Source organism: Musca vetustissima, unplaced genomic scaffold (genome assembly GCF_032173495.1).
Source record: "Musca vetustissima isolate MV318-11 ecotype Yass unplaced genomic scaffold, APGP_CSIRO_Mvet_v1 utg31854, whole genome shotgun sequence".
NCBI lineage: Eukaryota > Metazoa > Arthropoda > Insecta > Diptera > Muscidae > Musca > Musca vetustissima.
Genome location: NW_026874898.1, coordinates 72685 through 95106, shown reverse-complemented (window position 1 = coordinate 95106; position 22422 = coordinate 72685). Strand labels below are relative to the sequence as shown.

Sequence of the window (22422 nt, the reverse complement as noted above, 5' to 3'; positions counted from 1 at the left end):
GTTAACTGCTCTCCGATACATCTTCTTGACAGCGATCTCCGTGGAATTGACTTGCCTAGCAGTTACTGGTACTGATAAATCATCCATCATCCAATCATCCATCGACAGGGGTCTCATCAGTACCAGTATCCGTTTCGACGGCCAACAGCGTGAGTAGTCTCGCGACATCACTACAGGTCGTGGAGATTAAGTGCAGATCTTCAACCTCGCCAGGGTTTACTTCCCTAGTCAGTAAACTCTCCTTGCTTCGGAGGAGACGCCATGGTCGCTACAGTGTTTTTCACCGTAGTTTCCATGATGTCTTCCTCGTCTGACAAGGGCGAGTCATCCCAGAGCTGATTCGGGATGCTCTACTGAGGAAGACGGAAGGAGCTGGTTTCCTCTAAAGGTTGAGGAGAAGACCTGACTGCCTCCCCAGGCTTTCGTTAACGTCGTCGGGAGTGGGACAAGAGGCAAAAGAGAGGTCCAGGGGGTAGCTTGGGTCGTCAACACTTGAGGGGGTTCATTAATTCCCGACCTAAATTCTATAGAAAATTTGTGCTATAACTCTGCTTATGTAAGTTTTAAAGTTGTTTTCTTTCAAGAGTCGACAAATTGATTTTGATGAACTCAAATTCCACTCGTCTGCAGCAACTTTTCGCTTTAGTGTGACGTCTTCTCTAAATTTTCGTAGACTTTCCCTATCCCCATTAGTTGTTTATTTTTCATTTCCTTCCTGTCCTTGTTAAATTTTGAACACTATTAGTTTTTATAAATTTATTTATTTGATAATAAACCTTTTGACGGGATTAATTAAATTCTTTTGATAATCTTATAAAAGAGCTTTTTTCGGCTAATGTTTAAATATCATATTCCACATCCACATATATTGCCTATTGCCCATTTTCTGGATGGCCGCCAATACCCACAAGCCTTTAAACGCGCAAAGTGTTGCAACGTGTGCAACAAAATCCAACATCTTTCAGCATCCAAATTGCTGAACGCTTAAAAGGACAGCTTCACAAGACCATCCGCCCTTACGCAATTAGAAAAATCCTGAATCATGGCCGTGTGGCACGTAGAAAGTCCATCATATCTATAATTGATAGAAAGAAACGCATTGCTTTCGCCAAGTTGCACTTAAATATACCTCGGGATTTTCGGGAAAAAGCTATTTTCCCAGATGAGAGCATGTTTTGTGTTTTTGGAATCAAAGGGCGCAGGATGCTATAGCGAAAAATGGGTACGGCGTTTGGAAGCGACTGTGAAACATGGCGACGGCGGTGCAATGATATGGAGATGTATGGCTAGTAGTGACGTGGGACAATTGGAGTTCACCGAGTCTACTATGGACAAATATGCGTACTTTAATATTTTAAAGGCAAATTTGAAGCAGAGCGCCAATAAATTGTGTCTGAAGAACGGCCACTACTTCCACTAGGATAATGATCCCAAACACTGTTGACATAGTTATCCTTTGGATACTTTATGACATTCTGAATATCTTAGACGAATTTTCCATCCGGGATAATTAAAATCTCCAAAGCAGGGATAAGTAAAACGACTTTGAACTAATCGATTAATCGACTTTATGTACTAAAAAGTTGAAAAGTCTATGTCGACTTTTGATCTTTGAGGAAATCTCAAAGTCGTCTTTCCAAGATCGAATTTCGATCTTCTTCATAAATACTTGGTTTATTATCTCAAAACCCAAATTGCTTAACAATTATACATTCTAGAGCTTTATTTTATTTGTTGACAACAATTAATTAAAAAACCAGTAAGTAGTAAAGTCGGACGGGGCCGACTATATGACTATATCTGTATTTCTAGAAAACGCAACTACGTAATTATATGCTCAATTTTGTAAATTGTGCAAAATTTGATGTCAATCTGACTAACATGAGCAGTTTGATGCCCAATTTACTTGAAATCGGGCGAAAATATATATGGAAGCTTTATCCAAATATTAAGCGATGTCAAACAAACTTGTCACAGGTTAGGTTATTCTAATTTCAGAACGTTTTGTTCCTATTGGTTCCTTGGTGCGTCAATTACTTAAAATCAATCTATAATAAAAGGGAGCTATATCTAAATCTAGGCCGATTTTCACGAAACAAGGCAGATATCACTCTAGGCTCAATTCAGTACGTTATGCCGAATTTCGTGCAAATCGAAATATATATAGGGATTTTGGTGCACCATTTACATAAAATCGAACGAAACTATATATGGGAGCTATATCTAAATTAGGACCGATTTTCTTGAAACTTGGCAGACATCACTCTAGGCTCAATTCAGTACATTCTGCCAAATTTCGTGCAAATCGAAGGATATATAGGGACTTTGGTGCACCATTTACATGAAATCGGGCGAAACTATATATGGGAGTTATATCTAAATCTAAACCGATATTCTCGAAACTTGGCAGACATCACTCTAGGCTTAATTCAATACGTTATGCCAATTTTCGTGCAAATCGAAAGATATATAGGGACTTTGGGGCACCATTAACATGAAATCGGACGAAACTATATATGGGAGCTATATCTAAATCTTGACCGATTTTCACGAAACTTGGCAGACATCATTCTAGACCTAAATGATTAAGCTGTACCATATTTCGTGCAAATCGAAAGATATATAGGGACCGTTTACATTAAATCGGTTAAAAATATATATGGGAGCTATATCTAAATCTGAACCGATTTTTCCCAATTTCAATAGGGTTCGTCCTTGGGCCAAACAAATGAGCTGTGCCAAATTTCATCCAATTCGGATCATAAATGCGACCTGTACATTGCTCACAGAAATACATGGACAAACGGACGGACGAACATGCATAAATCGACTTAGAAAGTGATTTTATGCATATTCTCAAAAGGAACCATGTGTCTATCTCGTTTCCTTTTGCCTGTTACAAACATATGCACAAAGACATAATACCCTGTACCACAGTGTGGTGAAGGGTATAAAAATTCAGGTTTGACAAAATCAAAAGATCGAAAAGTCGACTTTTTAGTCAAAGGCAAAAATCTAAAAATCGACTTAAAAGTCGACTTTCGTCGACGTTCGACTACGTATCCCTACTCCAAAATACGCTTATAATATTCTGAATGGTTTTAGGTATTTTGAATATCCTTATGGTGGAGGTTATAAAAAGTTCGAACACAAAAACGTTTTAAATTGTTGAGGATAATTATTACTGCTGTTGATCTTTTTTGGATATTCTAATAAAAAATTTGGTTATATTTGGTTATTGTTGCTGTTACATTTTTTTGCGAAGGGAAGAATATTTAAAGAATTGTTTTTTCCTGTTTCTTGGTTAGTCACATTGCTTTTCATGTTATTTACAACCTTTGGCACGCAACATTTATTATCCTTAATTGTTAGTTTGTCTTTGTTTACCATTTGAAAACGTTTATCCGAAACTCCGGCTCCTGGCTGTAATCGTTGACGTTGGCGACGTGGTGTTGTCGATGTCGTCGTCGACTGCTGATGATGCTGTTGTGGCTGTACGAATAACGGTTGTCGTTGCCCCTTGCCCCGATAACGTTTCGGAAATGTGGCCCACGCGTAGGCGGCGGGTGTTGAGGGTGATTTCTTCAAATCATATTTTACCAAATTTAATAAATCCTCAAATTTCTGTCGAATACTTAATGAATTCGATGAGGATGATTTGGAAATGGATTTTGTGGTAATTGAAGCCGTTGTGATGGTTGTGTGGGCCGTTATGGCTACCGGTTATGGGGGGATAACAAAGGGGAAAGAAGGTAAGGCTTCTTACTGGCTGGATAGCCTGGCAGTGATTTGTCAATAAAATGTCAACGTAGTTGTATTTGATCCCAGGTTATTTGGGTTGTAGAGGGGGGAAACTACTCCCCTTTCCCAAAAATAAGCTTGTGATGATGATTCACCGTTACTCCCAAGTGTAACTGGTTTTTCGGGTGGTGTACGTTATGGGGGTTTTCCCTGTTCGTCACTCAGCTATCCTTGCCAATTGAAACTAACCACCACACATGCAACAATTGCAATAACAAAAAGTCCCGTTACTTGTTTTCGTGTGCGTGTGTGTGTTGAATTGGAACTCCCTTTCTGGCCAGACAAGGAGTGGTATTATTTTTCCTGTTCGGCTTGGCGGGAGGGAGTGTGACAGCAGCCAGGCACGCAGTCAGGGTGTTGGCGGTATGGTGGTTGTTTATATTGGTTAAGAAAACAAAGGCAAAGTTGTTGTTATTTTTATTTTCCTTTCCTTTAAATTGGAAATTGAGCTGGGCTGTGTATGTGCAGTTGTAACCCCCTCCAAGGGATGAGCAGCAGAGCAGTGTCGTCTCGTTTAGGAAAATTTTCAGCAAAATATGTGTAATGTTAGACGGACGACTTCAGTATTCAAGTGGTTGGAAATTACCACTTTCAAGGGTTCGTTGCACTTTTTTCACGTTTTTTTTTTACTTCAGCAGAGATTTTCTGCTTCTTCTTCGCACTTAAAGGCAGACACCATAAATGACCACTTAAAACTAGTCTCCAAGGATTTCAAGGTAAACCAAAATTTCTTTCCTTCACTTTGGCACACACACACACAATTTTCCTTTTTTACTCCCACTTTCTTTTGGTACACAAAAATTTATCGCACTTTGAAAATTTTATTTGCTTATAAATTTTTATATTTTTTGCTATTTTCTTTTTTTTTCAAACACAAAATTTTAAATCATTTTCTTGTTTTCATACACACAAATTTGTCATCATCACACGAGACAATAATAAAAAACCGCAATAATTTAAGAACAACAAAAAATAATATACACAAAGAACGAACAGAATTAAAATTATTTCGAATATTCTTTCAATTTCAATTCAGAATTCTATAGACCGCCGCGCCGCTTTTCACAACAATTGTGTGTATTTAACGCGCTCACCGCTGCCAACAAACTGTCAGAACCAAACAAAAATAATTCTGCCATACAACGGGCATATTGAAGGCAGAGAGAGAGATAGCGAGAGAGGCCACACTGCACAACTGCCCCCATAATAAACAACAGTTTTTTACAACAACAAAACATCACACAGTGAGTGTGCGTATGAAATTCCTTTTTGTGGGGACTCCCTACCATCCATCTCTGCAAAAAGGTAAACAATGAGAGCTAGGCAGAGAGAGAGAGAGATGGAAACAGAGAGAATGCATGCATCCACAAAACAATACAAGGAGAAAACGCATCATTTATAGAACATCTACTCATCCAAATGTTAGAAACATTACACGACAGAGATGGGAAGTTTCAAATTGATGGGGATAATTTTTAAAAAATAATAATTAACAATTAAATAAATTAGTCATACACAATCTATAGTAATAAAAGAGTAAAGTGATTGACTTACTGATTGATTAACGATTCATCAATGCCTACACAAATCGACTGATGCTAAAATCTTGAAATTTGGGGTGAGGGTCAAAGTTAGCCAAAAGGTGTCGAAATTCGTACTAGAACGGCACGAAAGGTACTAAATGTGGCGCATTTTTATTTGGCGAACCGAGCTAGAACTCTATAATTAGGTGTGAGGTTCACTGATAGAGTGTAGAATAGATTTACAACAGGGTTTTTTTTGGAAATTTCAATTATAAGTAACCGAAATGGCGGTGGTTCCGGAAGTGTGTACTCATGTACACGAAAAGTACAAAATTTGGTAGAATTTGAAGGAACGGATGGAGCTGGAATCCGGTAAAGTTAGAACTTATAAACTAGGTGTGAGAATAGTGTTTATCACCGGGTTTTTTTTAATTCGAATTATAAGTATCCGAAATGTATTAAAGTGTACTAAATTTGGTACAATTTTGTAGCATGTTCACGGATAGAGCTAAAACGGCATATACATTAGAACTTTTTATCGGGTTAACCTACTTTATGAAGATTTATTTGACATATATGCAAAGGAATTGACAATTGAAACCCACTGGGTTAACGAAATCCGGATAAATGTAAACATACTATAAAAGCTTGAAATTTGGAATGTGAGTGAAGGTTGAGAAATAGGGTCGATATAAGAAGGTGGTTCTGGAAGTGTGTTCACATGTACACGAAAAGTACTAAACTGTATAAAATTCGGTACAATTTTATTTTGAAAGAACGATTGGACGATTAAATTAGGTGTGAGGGTCACTGATGGAGGGTAGATAAGATTTACCAATGGATTTTTTTTTTTTTTTTTTTGGAAATTCGAAATTTAAGATTCGAAAAGTAATAAAATGAACAATTTCGAACATTTTTGTAGCATGTGCACGGATAGAGCTAAAACATGAAATTTGGACAGTGAATCAAGGTTGAGAAATAGGGTCAATATAAGGAGGTGGTTTTGGAAGCGTGTACACGAAAAGTACTAAAGTTTACTAAATTTGGTAAAATTTTAATTTGAAGGAACGGATGGAGCTGGAAAACGGTAGAGCTAGAACTTTTAAATTAGGTGTGAGGGTCACTGATGAAGTAGAATTGTTTTTATCACCGGGTATTTTTGGAATTTCGAATTCTGATTATCCGAAAAGTACTAAAGTGTACTAAATTTGGTACAATTTCGTAGCATGTGAAAGGATAAACATAAAAACTTGAAAGTTAGTATCCGAATCAAGGTTATATTGTGTACAATTTGAATTTGGGTGAACCGATAGAACTGGAACACAGAAATTTTGAATAGAGATTACTGTTGGATTGTAGGATTGGAATGGATGTAGTTTGGAAAATTCGTACTTATGGATACTAAATGGTACTATATTTGGTACAATTTGAATTTTGGGTAAATCGATAAAGCTGGAACACTTAAAATTGGAAATTATATTACTGTTGAAGTGTAGGATTAACGTATCTATGTATGTATAGAAATGTTTACTAATGTATACCAAATTTGTTACAATTTGAATTTGTGTGAACCGATAGAGCTACAACACTTATGTTTGGAAATTAGAGTATTGTTAAAGCGAACGATTTAGATATATATATATATATATATATGTACTTTGGGAAATTTGTACTTATGTGTACTAAATGGTACTTTAATTTGTACAATTTGAATTTAGATGTACTTTAATTGGTACAATTTGAATTTAGTTTTAGAAATTCGTAGAAATTGGTACAAAATTGTACTAAATTTGGTACTATTTGGATGTGAGTGAACCGATAGAGCTGGAATCCTGAAATTTGGAAAAAATCGTACTAATGTGTTCTAAATTGTACTAAATTTGAATTTTGAGTGAACCCATAGAGGTGGAATCCTGATATTTGGAGTTAGGATTACTGTTGGGTTGCAGGATGTAGGAAGTTTTAGAATTTGGATTTGGGTGAACTGGAATCCTAATATTTGGAAATATGATTTCTATTGAATTGTTGAGTTATATATTAATGGGTATTCAATTCGGTAAAATTTGGATTTGTGTGAACTCATAGAGGTCGAATCATGAAATGTGGAATTAGTTTTGGGGAATAAGTGCTACAAGAGTACAAAAGGTAATAAATGGTAGCAAATTTAGTATAGAACTAAATTTCCGTTGCTGTCAGAGTTGGAGTCTTGTGTTGAGACATGTAGGTGCAGTGAGTCACAGACAAGAGTATCCATAGTTTTTCTATACACTCCACCTTATGGTTTGCAACACCTCGAAATATTTACCGGAGACCACAACAAGTTTATATATTCCTGATCAGAATAAAATTCTATTTCGATTAGTGCAAAATCAGAGGTAAAGTGTAAAAAAAATTCTGGTGTAATATCTAACTTGATTTGATATTCCACCAGAAGATTGGCTATTGGTTAAGCGACTCATCAGGCATATTGGGCAATGTAGCTTACAAATGTTGTTACTTGATAAGTTGTATTTATGTCGAATATTGTTGCGAAATTGCATCTGCACCGTGTCATGGTTCAGACATTTGGCATCACACCAGAACATTCCTTTTCAAAGCAGATTTTTCTTGTAGTGACGGACTTTTTTCCAATACAGACTACAATATTTTTCTTCAATGGTATACAACTGCATATTGTGCAACCTCAGGAAGATAAGGAGGTGGCATTTAACGCTAAGGCGCCGGACAACAATCAACAGATGCCATGGGAACCAGGGTTCAAATCCCAGCCGGGCTCAAGCTAAACTTTTGAGTTTTTTTATGCATTTTTAGGGCGAAGGATCATTCATGTAAATGTTTTTATTAATTTCTCTTTCGAGATGAGCTACATGATCGAATTTGCAATGAAAAGCCAGAGAGATACTACATTCCCAAAAAAACTCAAAAATTATTTACTTTAATTTCAACCGATCTCACCATAATTCACGAAAAAACTAAGCATATTTATTTTTGTCTAATTTCCAAAATTCGAGAATAATTGTAAACTATAGCTTTAATATCGAAGTGAAGTAACGAAAAAGATACTACAAGAAGTTAAATGTAACGGTGCAATACAATTGTTATTGTAAATCTCTCTTTTAAAAGAAAGAAGTTGTGACACTTTATTCTCTTGGAAGATAAAACTCGCTTCGAAATGCTTGCAGGATTTTGACTGTGAATCACTGTACTGACGCATTTCTAGAGTTTTGAACATGACAATTATTGTGTTTAATCACTCCCATCTCTGCACTCAGTACAAAAAACCCTAATAAAATGCTTTACGCCTGTTTTCGCATAACAAATTCATCTTCTGTTTTCATTCTTCTTTGCTTTTGTTTTGAGATTAACAAAATGTAATACTCAGCAGAACAAAGAAGAGTAAAAAGAGAGAAGAAAACACAAACAGAAAATGTGACATTTGTCACATTTGGGGGTTGTTTCTCATCTGTCAAGCAGCCATTCAGACAGCATTCACAGTTCTCAATCACAAAATAACAAAATTGTTGTCGCATTCAAACATCGTTTGTATTGTTTTGACAAATTGTTTTTGTGCACTAAGAAATTATCTTGCTGTTTTTGAGCTACAAAAAATCAACAACAAAAGAAATCGCCAAGAACATGTTCTAACGAAAATGTTTTACTCTCAGAATTATTTTCGCATTTTGTTGTCTTTTTATCAAAGATAATTGATATGACGACGTTCAAATGTGTATTATTAGATAATTTTTCTTGTAGTGGGATGGATACAACAATTTAAGAGATTTAATTTTATGATGAGGTACGAGGGTTGGAGTGGGAAGTGTTAAAAGACGAATTATGGTATTAAATAGTGGTTACATGTTCGTCTGGAGTCTAGACGTATTTGCATTTAAAGTTACACAAGTTCCAAATACATTCAATAGAGGGAGGTTATTCTGGGGATGGGAACTATTTTGTAGAAAATTCATTTAAAGGATAAAAATGTATGAAGTGAGTGCAAAAAAAGTAAACTCGCATCTAAAATTTGGCCGGTCCTACATTTTTATACGCTCTAAATCCTTTTACGTAAAGGTAAAGTGTATATTATTGAGTGAAAATCAATAATTTTTGGTACAAATTACACCCAAATCAGTAAACAAACATGTCCGAAATCCCCAGAATCCCGGGGGTGCCGATATATAGCGGATACCCTGAATCTTGGGTCAATATTAATCACTTTTGGTACGGAGATGTACCTGTTGGAAAACCTGTCTAAAATCCGCAAAATGCAAAATTAAAACCAAATCGTTAGAAAAACGTGCCCAAAATCCATTGATTTTGTCGATATCATCGGCGTAGGCTAGTAACATATGATGTTTGGTGTACAGTGTGCCATTACTGTTTACATTTGCATCTCGTATGACCTTTTCCAGCAGGATGTTAAAAAGGTCAGAGGAGAGGCTGTCACCTTGCCTGAACCCTCGTTTGGTATCGAAGGGCTCCGAGAGGTCCTTTTCGACTTTATCTTCTGACCTTGTGTCACTCAAAGTTACCCTGCATAGCCGTATTAATTTTGCAGAAATGCCAAACGCAGACATGGCTTTAAACGCCTCTGAACGGATAGCCTCTGCGTCTTTATTGTCAACGAATAGATGGAATTTGTCGATGTGTTTTCCATGGGTCTTTTACAGGATCTGCCGCAGAGTAAAAATCTGCTCTATAGTTGGCACATATCGTCTTGTCTCCACGTTTGTGCACGGGGCACTGGATGCTGAGGTTCCAATCATTGGGCATGCATTCCTCTAGGCAAATTGTACTAATCAGTTGATACATGCTCCTGATCAGCATCTGACCACCGGTATTAAATAGTTCGATTGGCAATGCATCAGCACCTGCTGCTTTATTATTCTTTAGGCGATTAATTGATATTCTGATCTCATCTTGGCTTGGTGGTATACACTCTATATCGTCATTTCTTATTGGTTCTAAGGTATCTTCTTCATCGCCACTATTTGATACGAGAAGCTTTTCAAGATCGCACCTTTGCTGCTACATTAAGACGGGTGCGAACCTTCGCTGCCACAAGCCAATGGTCCTCGGACTTTGCGTATATCGAGATGCTTGATTCTGGTGCTGCTAACTACCATGTTTTTGCTGCAGCGAAGTCCTCAACCTCATGCCGTTGTCGGATGTTTCTTCATGGAGGCTGAATTTTCCGACGGTGGGGTCAAACATATTTGCCCTTTCTATTTTGTCATTAAAACTACCTACCAGAATTTTAATGCAATGTCCATGGTAGCGGTCATGTGCGCTCGGTGCTCGAAAAAAATGTATTTGGTCAAATAAGATAATTTGGCAAATAAGATCGATGTAGATGTAGAAGAACTTTGCTCTACTACGGATTATAGCAATTCGCTCACCTACTGGAGTGAATCTGGAGACGAGGTCTTTTATTCTCCTGTTAACCATAAATCCACAGCCAAATTCATGTCTCGTCTCGGCAGCTATAATACCAAGATAAGCCTGGGCTTTGTCATGTTGAAGCCCATCAGAGTCTTTCCTTGGTATCTATCATCCCCTATGTCACTTGTAAACCCGTGATATATTTACGTATCCAGCGAACCCTGGCGAATTTCTTTGGAGTCATAATTTTCTTTTAACAAATGTCATATTTTGTATCAATTTCTCTTTCGAGATGAGCTACATGATCGATGTTGCAATGAAAAGGAAAGCCAGAGAGATACTACATTCCCAGCATTATGTGATGCGTTTCGCCGTTGGTTAAGCGACTCATCAGGCATATTGGCAATGTGGCTTACAAATGTTGTTACTTGATATGTTGTATTTAAATTGAATATTGTAGCGAAATTGCATCTACGAATTCAATTCAACCGTGTCAAGGTTCGGACATTTGGCATCACACCAGAGCAGATTTTTCTTGTAGTGACTGACTTTTTTTCCATACAGACTACAATATTTCTTCAATGTTTGTGCAACTTAGGAAAACAACAAAAAACGACAACAATGTCTTGATTTAGATTAGGCGAGTATACTTGCGGCAAGTCTTTGTAGGAGAGAGGGGCAAGGGGAATAGAAATGAAAAAAAATTGCTCGTTCCGACAATTTTCTGGCAATTCGTTTTGTGTATTTCGTATTTGTTGACATTTTATATAGATTTAAATGAGAAAAAACAACAAATAGAAAAATATTTTGGAAACCGAATTGCCTTGTATAAACGCATGAAGCAAGTTCAAAAGAGAACGACAAGAATTGCCGCAAGTAAACTCGTCTAATCTAAATCAAGACAATCAACAAATGCCATGGGAAGCAGGGTTCAAATCCTAGCCGGGATCAAGCTGAATTTTTGAGTGTTATGCCTTTTTAGGGCGAGGGATAATTCATGTAAATGTTTTTATTAATTTCTCTTTCGAGATGAGCTACATGAATGAACAGGAAATCCATATTTTTTCATTAATAGTTTTTCTTGAGTGCCCACTGTAAATTAATTCCATTTCTCTTATTTTCATATCTGTTATTTGTTATCTCATTTCATTAACATTCTCTGCTATTGAATTACAAATTCTTAACATTAATCTATTACAAATTTTGTTCTGTTCATGTTGTTCTTTGAATCAACAGCACTTCTGTTAACTCAACAGAATCGAGTCTCTGTTATTATTCTCAACTCTCACACTCTCTGTTGTCTGCTCTGGTTTCACCCTCTCTCTCTCCTAACATTTCCTGTTATTCGTTTGAGAAACTGTTTGCATTTGACGCCATAATAAGACAACAAGTAAGCGTCATTTGCCATATTTTTTAGCACAACAGAAATAAACAACATCATCATCGAGAGAATTGGTCTCAAAAACTCCCACGCTTTTCAAAGTCAAATCATGAAATGTGAGGAGAAAAATACCAACAACAACCATAAAAATTACTTAATTTATGCATTTCTATATGAGTTTGCAACAATATCTACACAATTAAGCGATTACTCATAAACGAATCTAGTAGCAGTCGTCGTTGTAAAAGCAGTAGAAGCAACAATGCATTCACCGAACATGTTAATTTAAATCGCTAATGGTTTCAAGCTGCTGTAAACTGAAATTCACATTGTGGCATTCAAATCTAAGATAGTGAATGGCCAGTTTCCGGTGGTAAATAATTTAAATATATATATATATATATAATTTGTTTAATATGCATGTTTTTTCTTCAAATATCTTTAGGTGTGAACGAAGATTATGCGGTGAGTGGAAGGGTATATCTTCCCAGCAATATCATCAATCATTTTTTGGGTTTTGAAAATATAATAATTCTCACGTTTTGCTTTTCCCAAAACAGAAGTGAGAAGAGCTAAACTATGTAAATGAAAATAAACAAAAATGGGAACATGAATATCGCGCGGATTAATGTGTACATGAACTAAACTGTACTGAGATGAGATTTTTAATCTGAAGAAGATTATTTTGGAACACATTTTTGGCGTATTTGCATTTAAAGTTAATCTATTGGACGTATCTGAAGGAATATGCTATCTTAATTCAGATAGGGGATTAGGGGAGATCTGAAGAAGATTCTTTTGAAACACAAATTTGGCGTATTTGCATTTAAAGTTAATTTATCGGACATATCTGAAGGAAGATGCTATCATAATTCAGATAAGGGATGTCATATTGTGCTTTATGAGAAAGTTACACCGGACACTAGATAATATCACAAATAGAAGGTGTACCAGGACCCAATCAATAAAATATAGTAATTTTAAGCCGATAATAAAAAAATATGGAAAAATCCAAAATTTGAAAACATTTCAAAGAAATTAGTGACGTCGGAAAGGACTATAAAAATAAGGCTTTGTACAATAGCAGTCTAATGGAATATACACTGAATATATGTCGTATAATCCTAGCAGTTTGAATGAAATAAAAGAGGCAATAAACCAATTAACTAATAAACCAATTAACTGGAGAAGATGATGTACGAACTGGAAGCATTAGAAGTCGACGACAGATCTGCAACTGATTTATTCGATCTCACATCATATCAGCTTACCAGAAAAATGCCTTCGTCGTAGAAGAAGTGCATCGTTGTGAAGAATGCCAAGTAGGAAACATATCGATGACCCTATAAGGTGTGGATTTTTCCTAGCTTCTTATAAGAAGACAAGATGATATGTGCCAACTATAAAGGAATAAGTCTACTACCCATCGCATATAAAGTTCTAAACAGCGTGCTGTGTGAACGACTGAAGCCAATGATCAATTACATTATTGGACCATATCAATGCGGCTTCAGGCCTGGCAAATCCACCATTGACCAGATTTTCACTCTTCACCAGATGCTGGAAAAAACCTACGAAAAACACATTGACACATACCACTTATTCGTCGACTATAAAGCCGCATTCGACAGCCTTATCCGTTCAGAGGTGTTAAAAACCATGTCTGTGTTTGGCATTCCTGCTAAATTAATACGGCTATGCAGGATAACTTTAACCGGACAATATCAGCAGTTAATGTCGGAAAGAACCTCTCGGATCCCTTCCACACCGAACGAGGATTCAGACAAGGTGACAGTTTGTCGTGTGATCTGTTTAACATCCTGCTGGAAAAGGTCGTACGATATGCAAATGTGAACTGAAATGACACTCTGTACACCAAACAGCATATATTTCACGCCTACGCCAACGACATCGAAATGATGGGTCGAACATTGCGAGCGGTAACAGCCACCTTTGAACGAATTGAAGGCGAGTCTGCCAATGTGAGACTGGCAGTAAATGGCGAAAAGGCCAATCTGATGGTATCAACGCGCAAGATGACCAACTGTGGAACTAGAAAACTCCAGCTTCGAGTTAGTGAACGATTTTATATACCTCGGTACTACCATAATCAAAACTAATAACATCAGCTTTGAAGTCCGGAGGAGATTAGTGTTGGTCAACAGATGCTACTATGGTCTAAGTAAGCAACTCAAAAGCAAGGCCACCTCTCGCCAGACCAAATTCACAGTCTACAAGACGCTGATATTAACCGTGCTGCTGTATGGATCTGAAGCATGGGTACTTGCGCAAGCAAATGAGGCAGAACATGGGATTTTAAGAGAAAAATTATCCGGAAGATCTATGGGCCGATCTGCCTCGATGGTGAATATAGCCGTCGAATGAACCATACAATCTATTCTCGGACATCGACGGATCGAGCTGCAGCGGCTACGTTGGCTAGGCCATCTTGTGAGAATGGATGAAGATGCCCGAGCTCAAAAGGCATATAAAAGCGAGCCAAGATCAAATTTGATGAGATGCGCACAAGACCGCCGCGCTTGGAAATCTTTTTTTAAGTTCGGCTTATGGAACAAGCGTTCTGTCATATTCCAGCTAAGTAAGTTATAAGGCGTGGATTATAAAAATAATTTTTTCCTAGCTTCTTAAAAGGGGTGGATTTTTAAAATAATGTTTTCCTAGCTTCTTAAAAGGGGTGAATTTGTAAAATAATTTTTACGTAGTTTCTTATAAGATGTTGATTTGTAAAAGAATTTTTTCATTGCTTCTTAAAATGCGTGGATTTTTAAAATATTTAATTATATTAATAATAATAAACAGTAATATGGGAAGCCTTGAACAAAAATGGAGTACCCCAGGATATAATCCGAATGAGAAGAATAGTAAGGTGCAGAATTCCCAGTCCTTCCCAATGCGGACACAATGTTAAATATTGTGAATTATGCAATTGGCAACACATATATTTTATCTTATTTAGTGATCTTTGAGTTGATCAATTACAATATGATGTATATATAATTTATGGTTACTTTGAATAGAGATGGATATTGATATAAGTAATAGAATAAGAATTATAATAATTTAGAATAAGAATTATATAGAATAGAATTATCCAGAATAAGCAACGAGAAGATAAAAGTTGTAACCATAGACTGAAGAAAAAGTACATTTTAGGTCAGAAGGTTAAACACAGATCAGAAGGTTAAAACATACTTTATAACCCTTCAAAAATGTATCCCTAGTGACAGAAAAATGAGACCTGACGTATCCAAGTAAAAAAAAATACTTGGTTAGGATTCAAATTTAAGGAAGTGTTTTTTACATAAATTTTTGACTTAGTTGCATTTAAAGTTAATTTGTGGTACTTCGACAAGGAGACTTCAGACGGAGGCTATACCTTTTTTTTGCGAATGTTTAATAGAGAACTGTCATACAGATTTCTAAAGATTTTTGGCATATTCGCATTTAAAATTACTTCGACAAGGAAAATTTTAGATAGAGGCTATCAAGTTGCACCTAAATTGAAAAAGTTTTTTACGGAATTTTTTTGCCAATATATCATAGTCAGGAAAATAGTGAATTGCCCTAATATATTTTATTTAGGAAATTAAGATTAAGAAACATCCAATTCCATCCCCCACATTTGTCATTATGGGCGTTAAAAAAATACTGACACAGTTAATTGAATAGCAATTAATTTATTTATGTTCTTTTAATTGACAACTAAATTCACGACCAAGTCTTACATTGTAAAATTACAGTAACCTCTATTTAAGTAACAGACAAATCGTGACCCTAAATAGTTAATTTGTCTTACGTTAATTACATGTTTCGGGTTTACTGTGTCTTTTTTGTAGGTGAAGGTCCCTTTAAAAGAATATTTTTTGGGAATATTTAAAATTCTTAGCACACGTCAACACAAGTTTCACATTCAATTCGAAAAACGTGATTATAAATAATCGTTACAAAATTGTTTTGGCCACACTTTTATCAACAGAAACGTGAATGAGAATTCTTGAACTTTTGTTTCTGTCTGCCATTGACAATTCCGAAAGCTATTTAACAATGATGGGGGTGTTGGGTTTAGAACGTGCGACATGTCACATTGATGATGTGGTTGGGAATAATAAAAAATTACAAAATAATAGCAGTTTAGTTAGAAGTCAAAAAAAGGTAAGGAGTTTAATTAAAGTTAGAATTTGACAGTTTTTTTGTGGATAAAAATGGAAAGGGGCAGGCGTTAATAAATCAGATGATTACGCACTGTATTATAGCTGACATGAAATGGGACATAAATTTGACAGCGGATTTATGGTTAACAGGAGAATAAGAGACCTCGTCTCCAGATTCGCTGCAGTAGATGAGCGAATTGCTTTAATCCTTATAAAAGCGAAGTTCTTCTAAATCAGTCTTTGCCCTACCGTCGGAAAATTCAGGCTCCATGAAGAAACATCACATAACGACATGAGGTTGACTTCGCAGCTGCAAAAACCATGGTAGATAGCAGCACCAGAAACAAGCATCTCGATATACACAAGGCCACTTGAATTTCTCCCGACCAAACAGCGAGAAATCAAACAAACTACAGCAAAAGCAACACGTGGGTTGCAAAAACCACCATCAAGAACCACGATCAGGAGTGTCGTAATGCTACTGATCTGAAAAACGCAGCGTATAGGGCAACCTTGAAGACAGTAGCAACACGTAATATGATGGAGAATTATGGGGAGAAAAAGAGAGAGGATAAACGTGTTTTCAGAAAAAAGACGAAAGAACAAGAAAAACGTAAGCGTGAGCAAATCAAGATGTGCAGGAGTCGGAATGAAGTCCGGAATTTTTACCAAAGAGTAATATGATGGAGAATTATCGGGAGAAAAAGAGAGAGGATAAACGTGTTTTCAGAAAAAAAGACGAAAGAACAAGAAAAACGTAAGCGTGAGCAAATCGAGATGTACAGGAGTCGGAATGAAATCCGGAATTTTTACTAAGGAGTAAACTGAAGGCTTTATTGCAGGCACATCCTTCTGTAGAGATGAAGAAGGAAACCTGGTAACAGATACTGACAGCATGTTGAGGCTCTGGAAGGAGCATTTTGAAAAGCTTCTGGTCTCAAATAGTGACGGTGAAGAAGATACCCCAGAACCAATTAGATATGACGGTATAGAGTGTAAATCACCTAGCCAAAATGAAGTCTGAATGGCAATTAATCGGCTGAAGAATAATAAAGCCGATGGGTTACCAGCCGAACTATTCAAGACCGGTGATTAGTACAATTTGGCTAGAGGAATACATGCCCATGATTGGAACCTCAGCATCCTGCGTCCTTGCACAAAAAAGGATACAAGACGATATGTGATTATAAAGCTACATTCGACATCCCTTTCCGTTCAGAGGTGTTTAAAGCCATGTATGCGTTCGGCATTCCTGCAAAATTAATACGGCTATGCAAGATAACTTTAACTGGCACAAGATCAGCAGTTAAATCTGAAAATAACCTCTCGGAACCATTCAATACCGAACGAGGATTCAGACAAGGTGACAGTTTATCGTGTGACCTTTTTAACATCCTGCTAGAAAGGGTGATAACAAGGTGAACAAAAATGAAACTCTTTATGCCAAACAGCACATGTTACTCGCCTACGCCGTTGACATCGATATAATGGGTAGAAAATTGCGAGCGGTAACAGCCACCTTTGAACAAATTGAAAAGTAGTCTGCTAGAGTGGGTCTGGCAGTAAATTGCGATAAGACCAATCTGATGGTATCAACCCGCAAGACGTCCAAAAGGCTAGGACCAAGTATGGAAATTGGAAACTACAACTTCGAGGTAGATAAATATTTTATTTACCTTGGTACCGCCATAAATTAAACTTCAGAGATCTCACAAACTTTCGCTTTAGGGAACTTCATAGAGTGTCGGTTCGGTGTTTTTCGGTTCGCTTCGCAAAATGAACTAGACCATTCATTAAGTTCAATAGTTCCTATTAGTTAAATCGTTAATTGGTTCATCGCAGTTAATTTGGTCAATGAACGGGAAGAACTAGAAAAACGATTGGATCAGAAGGACCTATGTGAACGAGAGTAAAAAGGAACAACGACAAAAATAACCAGATGAACGAAAGAACCAGAACGAAATCCAGTTCCTTTTGTATGATATTTATTTGGAGTAGATGGTTTCGGAAAACACAACACAATTTTTGTGAATGGCTTTGACTATTTCTGGCATATTTTAATTATTTTGACATATTTGCATTTAAAGTTATTTTAACAAAATCAAACTTTTCCGGTATTGTCTTCCCGGAGTGAACATAGAAGTCATAATATGGAATTTTTGTAATTTGGAGCACTCTTGGGCCACATAAACTTATAATATCCTCACATAATAGTTGAGTAGGGTACACAAATAATGCCTCGGAGAACTTTCTCTTAGACTTGTGTGCATACTGTCGAGAATATATAAAGTTCGTAATACATTTCTCAATTATCCGATGGATTTCAAATATGGGCACAGGATTCGAAAGAGATCTACGTCACAAATGTTTGACGTATTTGCATTTAAAGTTATTTTATCTATTTATAAACCATCAAAAATGATTCGCAAACGAATATAGAGGTCTGGGAAAATTTTTGAATTATTATGTAGAAAAAATTTTACGGCTGAAGATATTTAACATTTGAACATTTGATGATATCATATATCGGTTCCGTAATATATTTCTCGATGGATCTTGAATATAGGCACAGGTTTCGGAGGAGAGTTTTTTCAGTCTCTATCAGTTGTTCAGTCTCATCCAAGCCTACAATAGGCCTTATAAAATAATTTAAAAAATCTATGCTTGTGATAGACCTTAAAAAGTTTTAAGAAATAACCACACCTATTATAGGTTTTGAAAAATAATTTGTTTAAAAAAATCCACGACCATATTAGGCTTTTAAATATCATTTTTATAAATTCGCCACAGTTCTGATAGGTCACAGCAAGATTGATTTCTATTCTTAACATACCCCCCTTCCGGCATGTAGGGTACGACCATAACATATTGTATTTGAAAAAATGATGTAGCAGCTTCTTTATTAGAGAAATCCGCTCAAATCAAATCTCTATAAAAAACCAAACACTTTTTTTATTAAAAATAAAGCGAAGAAAATAATGAAAATGGCTTTAATAGCCATTAACCAAAAAATAACAAACGCTAGAGATCAAACAAAAAATAAGAAGAAGAACATCAAAAGCGTCAAGAAAAAAACGAAAACAATATAAATTATTACGCCCGTCATTGTGTAGCGAAAAAAATAAATAAATTACACATTTTTTGTTTAAATAAAAACAATAACAAAAAATAATCCATTCGAAAATTTGAAGACGAAAAAATAAACATTTCCTTGTACTTACCAAACTATCGGCAGCATTTTGAGACATTATTTGGCAGATTTCGTCTTCGGAATGAAACTCTCAGGATTTCGTTGCAAAAATAATTCCAGCAAACAAAACAACATTTTTGAGCTGCTTTTCAGAAACAAATTTTAAACAGAATATTTTTAAATTTTGAAAATAAATAATCCAAATTTATTTTACAAAAAAAAAAAAAAGAAAATAAAGAGAAGCCCACAAAAATTTGTTGGATTTTATTTAAAGAAAATTTGTTTGACCGGACAGACGACTGGCGTTACTAATGATGATGATGACGAAGACGACGACGACAATGTTGGCTAATGATCTTGATCTTGACGTTGATGATAATGACGTTATCTTCTTAGTTGTTATTGTTGTTGCTGCTGTTAATGACGTTTAATAACCTGCCAGACACATCTACGTATTTCGTTTCGTATTTTTTGTACTGAAAAAATAGAAAAGAAATTGGAGAAAACAAGAAACCATCAGTTAGACACACTATTAATAACAAATAACTAACAAAAAAATAATTAACCAAAAATGGTTAAAGATGTGTGGGAATAAATACATATCTGTCTACATGTATGGGTGTGTTGGTGTGGAAATTGTTTTTGTAGTTTAACACGAAAATCACAAATTAACTCAATAATCGAAATAAATTAGTAAAAGTTTTTTATTTAGTAAAAATGACTTCATTTCTTTTTTGTCGGCAGAGCAGTAACCCAGAATTTTGTAAAGAATATTTAGTCAGACTGTAAACTGGTGTGGATTTTTTAAAAATATATATTTTTTCAGGGACCCAATACAGCCGTGAACTCTTAACAATATTTATACCCTTCACCATACTGTGGTACAGGGTATTATGTCATCCAAAGGAAACCAGATAGACACATGGTTCCTTTTGAGAATATGCATAGAATCACTTTCTAAGTCGATTTATGCATGTCCGTCCGTCTGTCTGTCCATGTTAAATTGTAAACAAACATTTATTATTCGAATTGGATGAAATTGTATGACCAATAGGCGTGGATTTTATAAATAAATTTCTTAAGAACAATAGGCGTGGATTTTATAAAGAAATTTCTTAAGACCAATAGGCGTGGAAATTTTTTAAGACCAATAGGCGTGGATTTTATAAAGAAATTTCTTAAGACCAATAGGCGTGGATTTTATAAAGAAATTTCTTAAGACCAATAGGCGTGGATTTTATAAAGAAATTTCTTAAGACCAATAGGCGTGGATTTTATAAAGAAATTTCTTAAGACCAATAGGCGTGGATTTTATATTAATTGGCCCAAGGACGAACCCTATTGATATTGGGAAAAATCGGTTCAGATTTAGATATAGCTCCCATATATATTCGTCCGATTTAAGGTAAATGATGCACCAAAGTTCCTAAATATCTTTCGATTTGCACGAAGTTTGGCACAGCGTACTGAATTCTGCCTAGAATGATGTGTGCTAAGTTTCGTGAAATTCGGGTCAGATTTAGATATAGCTGCCATATATATTTTCGTCCGTTTTAATGTAAATGGTGCACCACATAGGAACTTTGGTGCACCATTATTCGATTTGCACGAAAATTGGCATAACGTACTGAATTGAGTATAAAATGATGTGTGTTGATGTGAGTTTCGTGAAGATCCGTTCAGATTTAAATAAACCTTCCATATATATTTTGGTTCGATTTACATAAATGGTGCACCAAACTCCTAATGTTTGTTCGATTGACACGAAATTTTGGACAACGTATCAAATTGAGACTTGAATGACGTTATTGCGTTTTGTTGAAATTGGTACAGATGTAGCCATAGCTTCCATATGTGTTTCTAACGGGTGTCTGATTGAAATTACATTTTTAACAGTACGGCGTACCGAATAGCCTCAATAGATTTTGTTATAAATCGTTTTCCATAAATTTGTCCCAAATTAAATTTTTATCATAGGTTACAGAAAGGTATGAGTATGTTCCATCGAGGGAACATACAACTGTAAGGATACATATGTTCAATATACCCAAAGTGGTGAAGGGTATCATATAGTCGGCCCTGTCCGACTTTAATACTTTTATACGAGCTTTTTTAACCCAGTGTCTTTAATGGAGGTTAAATGCCTACAAGAGTCAGAGGAGTGGATTATAAATCTCTATAGGCGCCATGAACCATCTATAAGGAATCAAAAAGTCATAGGCGTGGATCAATAATAAATTTAGTCCTTCAAGATAAATAGGTGTGAATGTAAAAAAAATTCTCTAGTGACTCCAGGACCTCCAAGATCCATAGACATGAATTAAAATATTTATAGAGCCACCATGAGTCATAGCCGTGGATTAAAAAAAAATATCTCTGGGGTCTCAAAGAGTTATAGCTGTGGATTAAAAAATCTCAAAGGATGCCATGAGCCATTGTGGGGCCATAGAGTCATAGACGTAGATTAAAAAAGGCATAGCAATAGCCATTATTGTGGAGTAAAAAAATCTCCAAAGCCTCGAAAAGTCATAGGCGTAGATTAAAAAATGTCTAAGCCTTCCAAAAGCCATAAACGTGGATTTAAAAAATGTCTAGGACATCCAAGAGTCATAGGCATGTATTAAAAACTATCTGTGAGGCACCTAAAGCCCTTACAGATAAGGCATCAATGATTCATGGGAGTAGTTTAAAAGTAAGTAAGTAAGTCTTTTAAGGTTTCGAAAAGCCATTGGCATAGAATAAAAAATTTGTCTTCACCTCCTATAGCCAAAAAGTGGATTAAAAATGTCCAGGACATCCAAGAGTCATAGGCATGAATTAAAAGAAACTATAAGGCTTCCAAGGACAATAAGTATATTTTTTTAAATAGTTTTCCATGGACCCAATACCGGGGTGGATTTTTTAAAAAAAATATTTGTCAATGCCCACACAAAAGATTATTTTTCAATGACCCAAAAATATGCATTTTTAAAGAAT

At 35.8% G+C, this 22422-nt stretch overlaps 1 protein-coding gene across 1 annotated transcript in view; it reads right to left on the bottom strand.

The window, feature by feature from the left end:
• The window catches only part of LOC133337379 (ral guanine nucleotide dissociation stimulator-like 1), a 49528-nt gene extending 29999 nt beyond the window's left edge, over positions 1 to 19529 (bottom strand). The window contains exon 1 of the mRNA XM_061545608.1: positions 19478 to 19529. Within this exon, the coding sequence (XP_061401592.1) occupies positions 19478 to 19504 (27 nt within the window). The 5' untranslated portion in view covers positions 19505 to 19529. The remainder of the gene's footprint in view (positions 1 to 19477) is intronic.
• Positions 19530 to 22422: the final 2893 nt, after the last annotated feature.